Source organism: Oryza brachyantha, chromosome 3 (genome assembly GCF_000231095.2).
Source record: "Oryza brachyantha chromosome 3, ObraRS2, whole genome shotgun sequence".
In the NCBI taxonomy this organism is placed as follows: Eukaryota; Viridiplantae; Streptophyta; class Magnoliopsida; order Poales; family Poaceae; genus Oryza; species Oryza brachyantha.
The window spans coordinates 25,907,824-25,922,539 of NC_023165.2; the positions used below are offsets into that span (position 1 = coordinate 25,907,824).

A 14,716-nucleotide genomic window follows, 5' to 3' on the forward strand; every position below is an offset into this window, starting at 1 on the left:
GTTTTTTCAATCAAAAACCAGAACGAATAGCCCCGGTAAACCTGACGTCCATCATGCCAGATTGCCAGATGACACGGACGGAATCACGGATGCGACGAGCAAAAGGGGACTCACGTGTCTGTGTAGGTAGGCGGGTGTGGCCGCAGCTGTACCCGTGCGGTACAGTACGAGTAGTACCACCCAGGCAAGCAGGACAGCAGCAAGCAGCCAGCAGGTGGTGCCTGCTAATCGCAAGGACGGAACACGCACCCTACAATCCAGCGGGGAAACGGCGTAGCGATTTCGTCTCATCAATTGCCGGGTTCTACTAGGATTTAATGTGAGATTTGTAGTAGTAGACGAGCTGGGACGATGTCACGATGACAGTCTCTCAATCTCATGGCTGCATCTGCATGCATGCAACGATGATACTGTCTGGGGTCAGCTTGGGTTTGTTCACGGTTCTTCTGGCTTGGTTCAGTTTAATATCCACAGTGACCGACAAAAGTGCCGCTGAGTGCTGGTGGAGTCGTGCCTAATTACGGAATCCAATGCATGGTGTCCAACCTATGACTGACCACTGTCAGCTAAACGGAGTATACAACTCTGATTCTTCGCGGTTTCGAGGAGCACACGATAAAACTGGACAAGTTGTTGGTGGTGTACGAAATACAGATATAAATCGCCGGAGGTTGATCCGTACTAGTATATGCTAGTAGTAGTAGTAACCACTTGATGGTTCATTCATTTATCCTTCAAATTTTGGACTCCTGTTTAGGAGGAGAGCTAACTCGATCACTCACTCACTCACTTCCTCGCTATGCCACAGTGGGAACAACTAACAGGGCTGGAGCTATGAAATTGAAACGATAATTCGCCACACTAATCGGCAGATTACACGCTAATTATCCTGGATGATCTCTTGCATCCGGAATGGATCGCCATTGCTGCCATGCCGCTTCGTCGAGAAGATCTAGCTAGGAAGCGCGATGATTTTGCTGCTACGGTGGAGACGACGACGGTGTCAGGTCCATGTCACGGCGATCGGGCTGGCGACCACGTGGTGGTCGCTGGACCAGACGAGCCGGCCGAACCCGTTCGTGCCCGACGGCATCGCGCCCGCCGCGAAGCTCACCGTGTAGCTCTGCTTCTCGCCGGACTTGGTGAAGGTCAGTGTCGACGGCTCGACGGACACCGTCACCGGCGTGCTGCCTGCCGTGGCGCTGGCGGTTACCTTGTATGTCCCCGGCTGGCCGACGTTGGTGACCGTGCGGGTGTGCTTCTCCGTGCCGCCGGTCGCCGGGAACGTGACGGAGAAGGACGGGTAGTTGAGCGCGGTCACCGCGTACGTGCGGTTGGCGCTGCAAGCGTCCGTCGTGTGCTTGGTGAGCGCGGCGATCTGCATCGGCCCGTAGTTGATGGCGCAGAGGAAGTCGACGTAGTCGGCGGCGGTGATGTCGTACACGAGGCCCGGGTCTACCGCCTTGCTGGGGTCGACGTGCCCGGCGCCGACGTCGAGCGGCGTAGCCGGGAGGCCGGTCGCCACGTCGAGGATGCCGTTGCCGTTGGGGTAACCGTTGTACGACGTGGTCATCAGCGCGGAGCGGATCGCCGCGGGGCTCCAGTCCTGGTGCGCCGCGCGGAGCAACGCCGCCAGCCCGCTCACGTGCGGGCACGACATGGAGGTGCCGGAGATGATGTTGAAGCCGACCCGCCGGTTGTCGCCGGCGAGCCCCGAGGGGCCGACGGATCCGGACCACGCGGCGAGGATGTTGACGCCGGGCGCGATCAGGTCCGGCTTGAGGATGCCGGGCGTCACGGTGTTGGGCCCCCTGGACGAGAAGGCGGCCACGACGGGAGATGGCTGGATGCCAATCTGTGTTCCGGCGAATCCTATGGAGGCCGTCGGGTTCGGATCGGACAATGCGTACGCTCTCATGGTGTCGCCGGCCTTCTGCCCGACGCCGGCCCCCGGGAGGACGTGTGCGTCAGCAACGAGTTCCTCGCCGTTCGCGGCCGTGTTCGCGAGCACCATGCCGGCACCACCGGCGTCCTTGACGACGAAGCCCTTCTGGACCCTCGCATTGGTGCCACGGTCACAGAGGACGATCTTGCCGGCGACCTTCTCCGGGATGAGGCTGCCGGACATGCAGAGCGCGCCCATGCTGCTGTTCGACGCGTTCCCGGCATAGATGAATGGCACCGGCGTGGTGGGCAAAGGCTTGCCGCTGTAAAGGGAGACGCCGGAGTAGTTCTTGCCGTTGCCGAGGACGACGTGGGCGGGGAAGTCGCGGTCGAGTGTCCCGGCGCCAACAGTGGTGATCCATGGCGCGCCGTTCGACAGCGTCGCCGAGCCCGGCCCAGCGTTCCCCGCCGAGCAGGACACGAAGATCCCCCTTTCCATGGCGCTGTAAGCACCCACCGCGATGCTGTCGCGGTAGTAATCCGCGGTGCCGCCGCCGAGCGAGAGCGAGAGCACGTCCACGCCGTCGGTCACCGCCACCTCCATGGCCTTCAAGATGTCGGAGCTGAAGCACCCGCCGACCCAGCACACCTTGTACGTCGCGACGCGCGCGTGCGGCGCCATGCCCTTCGCCGTCCCGGCGGCGTACCCGAGCAGGTCCGCGCCACGCACGGCGGAGCCCGCCGCCGTGCTCGAGGTGTGCGTGCCGTGCCCGTCGTTGTCCCTCGGCGACCGCGACTCCTTGGACGTGTCGACGGGGCCCTTCGCCGCCTCGTACCCGGTCAGGAAGAACCTCGCGCCGATGAGCTTCTTGTTACAGGCGGAGGCGTTGAAGTCGTTGCCTTCCTCGCACTTCCCCTTCCAGCCCGCCGGCACGGGGCCGAGCCCGGTTTCGTCGTAGCTCGGCCTCTCCGGCCACACGCCGGTGTCGAGCACCCCGACGATGACGTCGCTGCCGGTGTTCGACTGCGGGAACAGCGCGTCCGTGCGGTCCAGCCCCAGGAACTCCGGCGTCCGGGTGGTGTGCAGCTCGTACCGCACCTCCGGGTTAACGAAGAGCACCCCCGGCTGCGACTCCAGCGCCTCGGCCTCCGCGCGCGTCAGCCGCGCCGAGTAGCCATGGACGAGGGTGTCGTAGGTGTACAGCACGGTGGCCGCGTCGGACACCGACTGCAGCGACGCCGCGTACCACTCGCCATGCTCCGCAAAATCGTTCGGCATCGCCGACCGCGACATGTGGACGATGTAGGTCCTCCTCTCATCCCGAACGGCCGCCGCCGCCGCCGCCGCCACAAGAATCGCGGCGGCGACAGCAAAGGTCACACATTTCTCGCCATGGCGCCACATCGTGGGGGAAGAGAAACCAAGAACGGCGAGCTCTGCGCCTGGCAGCGATGGCTGGCACTGAGGGCAACGGATCGGAGCTCACTGTGTGTTTATAGAATCGAGCAAGGATTGAATGATTGCAAGAGGACAAGGGAACAGATGGACGGATGCTTCAGCGAAGGGAAGGGAAGGCGAGGCGAGAGCGAGCGAGTCCAGTGGTGAGAGGAGGAAGAGAGTGTTGCTGTTTGCACATGGCTTGCTCTTCATTCTATCTCTGGTTCACATGACCGTTTCATGGGGGCAAAAAGATGCCCGCTTTGCAGAGACTGTGAAAAAGGCGAGTAGTAATCAGTAACCGGTACTAGTGGTGGTGGTCAACAACAGTTGCAATCCTGTGAAATTGTTAACCGCGATGCGGCATGCTAATCCCATGGAAGAGCCAGGCAATTTGTGCTGTGCCTGTGATTATCTCCATTAGATATGGATGATGAGCTCCTCCCATTTGTTCCATCCGGAGAGTATCATTTATTTAACTAAGAAGGTACGTTAATATTATATGCACTGACAGCATTCAGAAAATGTTACAATAATGGATTGGCTCTTTTCATAATCACGGGTGCATGCATGAAATGCAGGATTGTGTGTTTTCTTTGGCTTGCTGTAGTGCTGGGTGTGATTGTAGCATGGAGGTGTTGGTGCCGTGGTGGAGGACTGCGCCGCGATGGGCGTCCGCTTCGCTTCGCTGTGCACCGTGCCCGTGCGCGCATGGGCAGCAGCTTGGATGATGGCAGCCAACGTGACTCGACGCGAGAGCTAGGATACAACGCTTGCTTTTGTTAAACGCATGTTAGTTTGTTGCCTAGTATCAGTATGGCCTTCGAGTCCACACGACCGTCACAAAAACTGCTTGTCCACATCGACCGTAACAGATCATGAGATCAACAACCCGTGAGCATCCGCAAAGGCGATGGCAAAAAAATCTTCGATTTTTACGTGTGCGGTGTGCCTTGTCTCGTTTGCCTGAACTGGAAATTGTAAGTGTGGAATGGACAAGAGCCGAAAGAGTTGGAGGACGGGCGCATCGGGACGGGACCTCTACCGTGGGCCGGGTTGCACGCATGCAGTCGGCCTAAAAGTTTGGCTCGGCCCAGTGTTTGTGTGAGCTGTGACCGTTGTAGCGGCAGTTCCCGTACGAATTTATCAGCAACAAACTTGCTAAAAGAAACGGTGATAGATCTTTATACAGCACGAGAATTTCGCCAGTTTAGACTGGTTTTGCAAGTTGCAAATGCATTCGTGGTGCAGTGCTGTATCAGCAAACTCCGCGTTTGACATCCACGGGCTTGTAGCCAGTGGCCTTTTCTAGCTTCCATCCCACTCTATGAAGGCACGAGCCGTTTTCTGCCTTTCTGGATTGCACAGCCTCACCACCAGCTCACAGCAGCCGGCCGTCCGTCCGTTCCTTCATTTGTCTCGGCTAGGTACACCACACGTCCACATTTCCGTTATTGCATATTCATGTGCCGATGTGCGCCGGCCGCAGTGATGGCTCGCCACGGACGATCGATCACCGCGTAATGACTATTTCCGTGTGGACGACACGGGACGTACGGCTGGCCGGGGACCCACAGCGAGCCGTCGTCTACGTCGGTTGCTGTTGGGTCGGAGCTAGATAGAAATACAACAAGGAGCGACAACTAATTACTAGTGCTTTGAACCGATTTTTAGCAATTATGATTACCTAAATTTAAATTGTATATATATATATATATATGGTGAAAATAGATGAACACCAGCGCCAAAAAAAAATTTCGAACCGGGTGCCTCATCCCTTGCCCATAGAGTAGCTCCGCCCCTGGGCGGCTGCGTGCTTTTTGCCGGCGGCTCGCGATGGGCGCGGCGCTGCGAAGCTCGCGGCGAGCGGCGGTGAGCACGCGGTGAGCGCGGCAGCGCCAGCCAGCAGCGCGTGGCTGGCTGGCAGGCAAAGCGGGGTCACGCGGTGGTCAGAGCGGCACGGTGCTTGCTCGCTCGCTCGCTCTCGTTTGCGGCGTTTTTACTCGATTTTTCCGACCTTTTGATGGGGGCGTGGCTCTTTTCGGGCAAACGCGCGTGCTTCCGCAGTTCTCCACCCGCCTAGAGCAGTGTGAAACGCGCGCGCGGGTGCGTTTGTGTGCCCATGCTGTGCGTTTTTTTTTTTTTTTGCTTCTGGCGTTTCTTGTCCGTTGCTGTGGAGTGGATAAGAGCGAAACTGAACTGATGTAAAAGGCGATGTGTACACAAATACTGAACACAGTATGCGACGATGTAATAGGATAGTAGTAGTAGTGTAGTGTGAAGCCATGAACCCGCAGTTCCCAAAGCGATGCATGTGTTAGTTTACGTACGACGACGGTGATGGTGGATGGACAAACGTGCCGAACCTCTCCTCGTCAGAGCAAGGCCGGTGAAAGAAAAAAAAAATTCCTAAAATACCGCCCGCCGTACAGGTCCTACAGGACAACACGCGCATCTACCAACCTACTAGTTCTCTGTAATAACCTTATTTTTTATTTTTTGATTTTTTATCTAACGTTTGATAATTCGTTTTATATGAAAAATTTATAAAAAAACATTAAAAAATTAGTCACATATAAAATACTATTCATGTTTTATCATCTAGTAATAATAAAAATATTGATCGTAATTTTTTTAAATAAGACAAAGAGTCAAAACATGATATCAAAACTGAAAAATTAACTTATTTTGGGATAGATGTAGTATTTTTTAGTAGTCGCTGAGCACCAAATTGCATCTAACCAGGCTGATCTACTGAAATATTCCTATATGGCCCACAAATATTTGGCCGGGAAGTTGTTTTTGCACAAAAAGAGGCCCATTAACGGCCCAGTCATTCGCATCCAAACGTGCCACGTCGCCTACCTCTCTACTCTACTGCTCCGGGCCCACTCGACAGACCAACGGCGGCAGCGGTGTGATGGGATGGCGCTTCGGGTGGCGGAGCTCCGGCGACTCCTCCTCCTCCGCGGCGAGGCGGCCCTCCCGCTCCCCCTCGCGTGGCGCGGTCGGCCGGTGAGCACCTCCGCCCGTGACGATGAGCTCGCCGGGAAGAGCGCCTACGAGGTGCTTGGGGTGGGGGAGACCAGCTCCTTCGCCGAGATCAAGGCCTCCTTCCATCGCCTCGCTAAGGAGACCCACCCCGACGTCGCCGCCGCCTCCGCCGGCTCCAGCCACTTCCTTCAGATCCTCGCTGCCTACGAGGTGCCTATTCGATTCATTTGGCTACTGGGATAAGGGAATGGCCTCCAATTTTCGTCTTCACTCTTCAATATTAATGCAATCAAATCCTGAGTGCAAACATATTATCACCGCTAGTGACGGTCTTGCTCAATTGAGGGTGCAAAACATTGCTACCCTTACGCATCTGGAGGGAATTGGTTAAGTGATAGCTGATAAACATGTGGAGTATAGTCAGAAATTCACTCTATTATGAACTAGGAAGCAAGCAAAATATTAACAAATATAGTGATTGATAATCTTGTGATGTTGCAGATCCTATCAGATTCGCAGAGAAGGGCTCACTATGATATCTACCTCCGATCGCAGAGGCGTGTTTTGCAGAAACATCCTAGGCCATCTCAACACGTGTATCCAAATCCAAGTGGTTCAGGCATTGTAGTAGCAAGAGAAAGTAATGTTGTTGAATGGCTAAAATGGTATAGGCTCACTATTGATGACATTGTTACGAAGAAGAGGGTTGCGACAGGGTCAGGTTGCTTTGATAGGCTTGAAAGTGAACTGTACTCAGCAATCCATGCTGCATACTATGGTCCAGATGTTCAGTCTGTGGATCTCCTTCCTGATTGCTTTGAAGCTGAGGAGAGGTCTGTGTATGAGACCCCCGAGATATTGCACCTTGTGTCAGGTCGTGATCTGTTTGGTACTGTTAATCTAGCTGATAGTGTTCAAAAGCTGCCAGATGCTTGTCTGGAGAAGCGGACACTATCTGGTTTTAAAACTTATGGGACTAGTCAGAATGTTTCAACAAACTTGGAGAAAAGTTCGGTACATACCAGTCCTGTATATGTTCACAAGAGAGAGATGGACAATCATGATAATCCTCAATCAGATGCCTATAAGGATATTGAATTGTGGATTTGTGGCAAATTAGTAGCTACTGCAACAAGGAGGCCCCAATGTAGTTGCATTGACAAATCAGATGTGGAAGATCACATACATGTATTTCTCGTCCCAAATGATGTGGCTGTGTCTGATTCGATACAAGGGCATCTTGTGCTGGGAACTATTACTGGTTTGGCCACCACTGGGGAGGAAGGCTCTTGCTGTGTCTATGATAGCTGTGGGCTAAAGACACATGTAATTGTCAAGCACAGAACATTAATGGTATGCACGCTATGCACATTTATCACATTTTTATATGTCATGTTCAAGTTTCTTTGGTACGTTATGTAAATAATCTATATGATCTGCAAATGGAATTCAAGCAACTCCCATCTTTAGCTTGCACTATCTATTGCTGTATAACTGGATGCAGTGCACATTAATTTTCAGGCTCATACCGTGTTGAATGTTAGTTGCACTTTTTTTACAGGTCAAACACATGCACTGGTACCAAGTTGGAGATGAAGTTTCTCCCTGTGAGTGTCGATGTAGTAGGGCACGCTTACCACCTAGTAGGTATGCTTTCCTTTCTATCTTCTCGTCTGGGCTGCAATCATGTTGCATTGAGACATACGGTGTAGTAATAACAAACCCTCTTATAATTATAACACTCTGTTCAGATATTGGCTTTTTGAGCCTCGTTGTTACATGCATGACACTGGTGGGTGGTACATTGAAACATTTGGAAGGGACAAGAAAGGAAGGAAAATTCTATCACCAAGACACTGGGATGGTTCCAATGAACACTCTGAAAGGTGCACTTGACAATGTTAGCTCAGATTGTTTATAATGTTGTATTACTATCAAGTGTAAAGGATTTGTAACTTACCATGAAAAATGCACATCTTTCAGGATATTATATTTTACTTTAGTCTTGTGGAGTGGCTGAGAAAGCTGATTTCCTAAACTTTGCCATCTATCTACCACTATGATCTAGTTTCAAGTTAAAAAAAACTGCATTTCATTACTTTGTATGTAATATGTTGTTGTTGTTGTTGTTGCAATTCAGAAGTTTAGATTTTTTATCTAGACAGATCCTCATTGATGCTGAATGCATTGGAATTTTTTTAAGCTGTTATTTTTACAAAAGGTTGAATTGTAAAGGCTGTATGCCATGGGTCCTTTTAGCTTTGTGTTGGGGAAAAGGGTTTGTGTAGGTTATGTGCGTTTATTTTAGGTAAGATTTTCCCTTTCCATAATTGGTTGTAAATTGCATGCACACTGAAAAATATGACCATTCATATCTAGCTTTATTTTAAATTTCACACATAAAGACTCTTTTAAACCAAAACTGCAGGAGGTTGCATCCAGCAATGTATCTGGCGGCTCTGGCTTACAGATCTTTGGATATTGAGGATGCTCAGCGAAGGAAATGGAGCATTACAACCTTCCTGGAACTGCAATCATCTCATATTCGTCAATTGTACAAAAAAATTTTCAATGGGGGAAAGGGAAGTTGATATGAGAACATAATGACAAATGGGAGCAGTTTCAGGAATTTGATACCCTTCTTTAACAACTCTGATGCTATGATGTCATACCTTGTTGACCTGTTGATCCTATCTTTGATATTTTGGTCTGTCTATGTAGCATCGTGGCACCAGCTAAAGATATATAGTGCAGCTGTAGATATGATAAGCAAAATTATCTGAGACACTGTGCTGATTGTTGGATCTGAGAACCCTGGTTCATAGTTTTTAGTTATGGGTCCCAGTATTTCCACTCCATTTTCTACGAAAGGACAGACATTATGGTAAATAAGCTCAACTGTTGCATTTCTCCACAAGTTATAATCTTTACAATTCTAAGTCTGCATTGTATTGACTACACATGCACCTTGTAACCACTTAACTCCCGCCAGTTTGATAGTTCATGTCATTAGACAACGACATGGTCTTCTAAATCCATTTTTGACTATGATTTTCTATTAAATATATACAAAAAATAATAGATAGTTACTTTTATTAAAACACTCTTTATGGCTCATCTATAAATGTTGTCCTACTGTTTTCAAACTAAATATTTTAAAAGTTATTAATAGTCAAAATTTTAAAAGTTTAACCACACCCTTGTCCAGACAAGAATTATCGAACTGGAGGGGGCATTGTTTGGGTGAGCATTCAGCACTGCATACAACTAGGAACCCAAAACATTATAACAATACGGTTCAGTGGTGAATGAAATTACCTAAAATTTTGTAATTTTTTCTGCATGTCATTTCTTTCTGGGAAAAGGAATGATCCTGGTTTCTTTGGGAGAAGGGATGCTACTCTAAACATTGGCAACATCATCTGGCCATCATGCTCTTTTGTCTTAATCCACAAAAATGGTTCAATAAGACAAGTAATTTTATGTTACAGCAGATGTATACATTTTTTTAAATATGTTTGTGCCACATAACATGTCCTCAATGTCATGCCGATAGAAATCTTGAAGACATATTTGTCTGTTATCAAGCGGAAGAAAATTTACCTGAGTCCTACAGTTGCACATTTGCAATGGCATGTGCCTTTTCCATGGTTATTGTTATCTAACATTGTCTGTGTTTTGTATATTGCCAATGTTTGTAAGAATTTTAATCCAAATTGCGTTGAATTTCTTACAGCCATATGGCCAGTTATCCTGAACTTATCTTGTGACCAACTGGTGGGAGTAAGGGACTAAGTTGATTCCCTATTAAAACTGGTTACTTGGCTACTTGACTGGAGTTTCATCTGCTTGGCATATTGATTTTACACTAGACCACAGAGATAAGGAAACAGCACCCTCTAAATTTAGTGAGGCAACAACCGAGCTTATCGTGAACGTTCTAAGGTAGTACATCATTCAGATAATACTTGTATATTCTCATATACTTATTTTTATTATTGGTTAGCAGTTTATAGAAATTCCTAGTATTTTGTTTGGTCAATTCTTAAATTATGGGAAAACACTATAGAAAAGTACCAGCAACAGCTCTGCATGGAGGGGGATAGTGATCAGTGAATTGTCTTAGGTAGCGACTGGGTTGTGCATGCTTTTGTTGTCATATTGTTAATGTTGAGTCAATGAATTATGCTCCACTTGATGAAAGATTGTTGACATATTGTTGATTTCGAGCCAATGAATTTTGCTCCTACAATTCCACTTTATGAAAGATTGCACTTTGATCTGCGCACACTAACTCTCTGCTGTTGATCTTCCTATGGAAACTTTGGCTCTTCGGGACAATGCAGTTCAAAGAAGAGTAGATCTGTTAATTTCTGGTTTTGTTTGGGAGGAACTAGACAATTATTCCCCAGGGATCAATCTGGCTAAATACATTACATCCATGGAATTGTCGGAATTCATTGACCAAGAGGCCTGAACATTTCCGGGAGAACGGTGTGTCTACATTAAGTTTATTTAGGTTTAAAGTACTCGGTCTATTTTGATGTTGCATGATTACATCCTGATGTATATATATATATCACTGGTGAAGAAAGTGCCAATGTGTCTTCATGTTCACGGGTTGGTTGCGAGTACAAGTTTGTTGTGTTCAGGACCCCCAGGAGTTGCTTTTTCACCATATGGATGAACTCATGCACATGCCTTTCCCCTTTTTCTTTTGGCTCCAATAATTGTTGTAAACTGCGGTGTCAGGCCCATTCCGTGAGACGAGGAGCAAGAGCAATACGAAGCTGTGGCATTATCTGTCGTCAGAGGAGGAACAAGGAATAGCGGGAGGTGTTTACGAAGATCCTAAGGGTGTATTCGAAGAATACCCGGTTAAGAATACCAATAAGAGGGTGTGGGGACGGCTCATAGATGCAATAATGGTAGATAGGGCGTGGGGTGGGGCACATAAATCTATCTGCCACATGAAAACTTGATAAAACACAGGCAGGGGCGATCCCACGTATATTCTCCCGGGGTCCTCGGACCCCGGGTAAACTAGAAAACTTGGCGCAGCTTTGCTGCGCTCTTATGGAGTTTAGGTCATTTGCTTATTTATAGATATAGTTTTAGTGAATGCTTAAGGTAGAGTAAACATTTACTCTTCTGATTTAGAATTACATAAAAGACATTATTTTCTTGCTTATGGTTATGTTTATAGGTAAAACTTTTGTATATTTATCTTTAGCGATTCAAAAACAGATACTATGGAATAAACTACAGAAAGGCCGATAAGATAATGAGATAGTAGTCAGGGAAATAAATGGACTATTATGCACCCCATAGCAGCTTGATGCCATTAACTTTTTTATACATGTTTGACTATTCGTTATATTCAAAAGATGTCATGCGGATTTGCTGCACGATAATTTTAGATGGACCAGATGTTTTAGTGATTATAATTATAAATGTATATTTAATGTTATTATGAATTATTTTAAATGAAGAAAAAGATGTGGCCTTGTTGCGTCCAACTAAGTTTGTGTCAGCCTAATTTTTTCATAGTCTTTTTTTACCATATCCTGATCCATATAAAATATCCTTAATTTTTTAACATGTTAGATCAAGAATGGTATGAAGTTGGAGCTAGAGTATTTTGTCGGGGTTCGGTGACCCCGATGACCTCCAATGAAATACATGTTTAAATGATTTAAGCAACAAAGATTACACTACAAATTAAGCAAGATTAAACGTGAGACATTTTCTAGCTCCGTCACTAAACAAAGCTCTCTCCTTTTCTGTAGCATGTGTATATTACTTAGATAATTTAATAAGTTTTTTAGTTTTATATTATAGAATATAAGAAATAACCGTACTAAGAATGTTGCTTAAGTCGTCTTTCATTATTAAAGTTCTACTTTGAACCATCGTAGCCTTCTTTTTTTACTTTGGATAAGATTTTTTTTTCATTTTTACAATATATTTGTAACCAATACTTGTTTCTAGCCATTTCTGGCCATTCTCTACTAACAAACATATGGCCTGAGCATGAGCATGGATGGAGAAGTTCACCAGTGCTAGTGAGCTTCTTGTTGAACTGAGCTCCTGCAGTTTTTTTTTTCATCTGAGATTACGGCCTATATGTTTACTAATGGTCCATTAATCCACAAATAAATCTTAGCTTAAATAAAGCCTTGTTTAGTTCCCAAATTTTTTTTCCAAAAATATCACATCGAGTCTTTGGACACCTAAATAAAGTATTAAACATAAATGAAACAAAAAACTAATTGCACATTTACGGAAGAAATCGAGACGAATCTTTTAAGCCTAATTAGTCTATGATTAGCCATAAATGCTACGGTAACTAATATGTGCTAATGACGGATTAATTAGGCTTAAAAGATTCGTCTCGCGGTTTCTAGGCTAGCCGTGAAATTCGTTTTTTTATTCATATCCAAAAACCCTTCTAATATCCAGTCAAATATTCAACATCACACTCAAAAAAATTTTGATCTAGACGGGGCCTAAAGTTCCTGCCAAAAAAAAAAGTGAGTGCTAATCTACTGATATTTATAGAGATACTTGTACTATTTACTGGAGCATATGACAAGGAAATTGCTAATAGAAAATCGCTGGAGACAGGCAGGCCATTGAGGCATCTATCGACGGATCAGACTTGGCAGCAGTGAGCTTATCCCTCGGTTGTATTTTCTCGTTTGCAAATAGAAAATCGCTGGAGACAGGCAGGCCATTGAGGCATCGATCGACGGATCAGACTTGGCAGCAGTGAGCTTATCCCTCGGTTGTATTTTCTCGTTTGCAAATAGAAAATCGCTGGAGACAGGCAGGCCATTGAGGCATCGATCGACGGATCAGACTTGGCAGCAGTGAGCTTATCCCTCGGTTGTATTTTCTCGTTTGCAAATAGAAAATCGCTGGAGACAGGCAGGCCATTGAGGCATCGATCGACGGATCAGACTTGGCAGCAGTGAGCTTATCCCTCGGTTGTATTTTCTCGTTTGCAAATAGAAAATCGCTGGAGACAGGCAGGCCATTGAGGCATCGATCGACGGATCAGACTTGGCAGCAGTGAGCTTATCCCTCGGTTGTATTTTCTCGTTTGCAAATAGAAAATCGCTGGAGACAGGCAGGCCATTGAGGCATCGATCGACGGATCAGGCTTGGCAGCAGTGAGCTTATCCCTCGGTTGTATTTTCTCGTTTGCAAATAGAAAATCGCTGGAGACAGGCAGGCCATTGAGGCATCTATTGATGGATCAGACTTGGCATCAGTGAGCTTATCCCTTGGTTGTATTTTCTCGTTTGCAAATAGAAAATCGCTGGAGACAGGCAGGCCATTGAGGCATCGATCGACGAATCAGACTTGGCAGCAGTGAGCTTATCTCTCGGTTGTATTTTCTCGTTTGCAAATAGAAAATCGCTAGAGACAGACAGGCCATTGAGGCATCGATCGACAGATCAGACTTGGCAGCAGTGAGCTTATCCCTCGGTTGTATTTTCTCGTCTCTCTCATTTCCTCTTTCTCGCTGTACTCTATCCTCTCGATCCTATCACCGGAGCAGAGCGGGGGTGCCGATAGGTGGTTCTTGTTGCCACCGCGGCGTCTATACCTCCTGGCCATGATTTGGAGGGGGAGGAGGTGGTGGTAGACCAGCGGCGTTGCATCGTCGTCGTGGGCCAAGGCGAGCTTGGATCCGGTGACTTTTCCCTCTTCTGCCACCATCGCCGAGTGGCGGTCGTGGCTCCGACCACTTCTGCACCTTGAGGACGGCGTCCACGGCTCGCTGCCACCAGCTCTCCTCCTCCACCCTTGCCGCCCCACCGACGCGCTGGTGTGAGTGCCAGGGGAAGCAGTAGCACTGCCGCCCGCGCCGCACGAAGAAGGCCACCTCCGCTTCGTCCATGTCCACCCCCGCGCCACCGTCGAGCCAGTCCACCAAGAACATCTCCGTCGCGCTCCGCCGCCCCGCCGCGTCCCCGCGGCAGATCTGGGCGGCGGGCATCGGCGGCGGCAACGGCAGGCCTCGGCGGGCGACCTCAGCGTGGGCGAGGCGGCGGTTCCCCGCGGTGGAGCTGACGACGGCCGTGTCCCAGCGGCGGAGCTCGGCCGCGGCAGATCTCGGGGGTGACGGGCGACCTCGGCGGGCCTCGGCGGGCGCGTCGGGGACGACGGAGCTCGGCGGCGGGCGACCTCGGCGGCGGCGATGTTGACGGCGGGCCTCGGCTGGCGACCTCGCCGTGGGCGGTACCCAGCGTTTGCGCTGCCTCCGGGAAGAAAGAGAGAAGCTCGAGTTTGGTTGTGCCACGTGGCACGTCTCTCCGCCCGAAGTTGCTGGTGTGGTCCGGTGGATAATCGGACGGTGCTAGCTGTGACATCCGGTGGATAATCGCATGG

General features: G+C 48.6%; 2 protein-coding genes across 2 annotated transcripts; one reads left to right on the forward strand and one right to left on the reverse strand.

The window, feature by feature from the left end:
• Nucleotides 1-698: 698 nt before the first annotated feature.
• LOC102722567 (subtilisin-like protease SBT1.7) lies at nt 699-3,572 on the reverse strand. Its single transcript, XM_040521838.1, has one exon. It carries the CDS (start codon nt 3,287-3,289, stop codon nt 1,004-1,006), a length of 2,286 nt encoding a protein of 761 aa, XP_040377772.1. The 5' UTR covers nt 3,290-3,572; the 3' UTR covers nt 699-1,003.
• Nucleotides 3,573-6,208: 2,636 nt separating this feature from the next.
• Nucleotides 6,209-8,966, forward strand: LOC102707852. Its single transcript, XM_015834804.1, has 5 exons — nt 6,209-6,526; nt 6,818-7,669; nt 7,878-7,963; nt 8,068-8,202; nt 8,745-8,966. Exons 1-5 carry the CDS (start codon nt 6,248-6,250, stop codon nt 8,905-8,907), a joined length of 1,515 nt encoding a protein of 504 aa, XP_015690290.1. The 5' UTR covers nt 6,209-6,247; the 3' UTR covers nt 8,908-8,966.
• Nucleotides 8,967-14,716: the final 5,750 nt, after the last annotated feature.

Excerpts from the sequence above, each read along its gene's own strand:
- LOC102722567 (XM_040521838.1), bottom strand. The coding sequence starts at position 3,289 with ATGTGGCGCCATGGCGAGAAATGTGTGACCTTTGCTGTCGCCGCCGCG.
- LOC102707852 (XM_015834804.1), top strand. The coding sequence starts at position 6,248 with ATGGCGCTTCGGGTGGCGGAGCTCCGGCGACTCCTCCTCCTCCGCGGC. Across the intron at positions 6,527-6,817 it reads AGATCCTCGCTGCCTACGAG|ATCCTATCAGATTCGCAGAG; the intron begins GTGCCTATTCGA and ends GTGATGTTGCAG. Across the intron at positions 7,670-7,877 it reads TCAAGCACAGAACATTAATG|GTCAAACACATGCACTGGTA; the intron begins GTATGCACGCTA and ends CTTTTTTTACAG.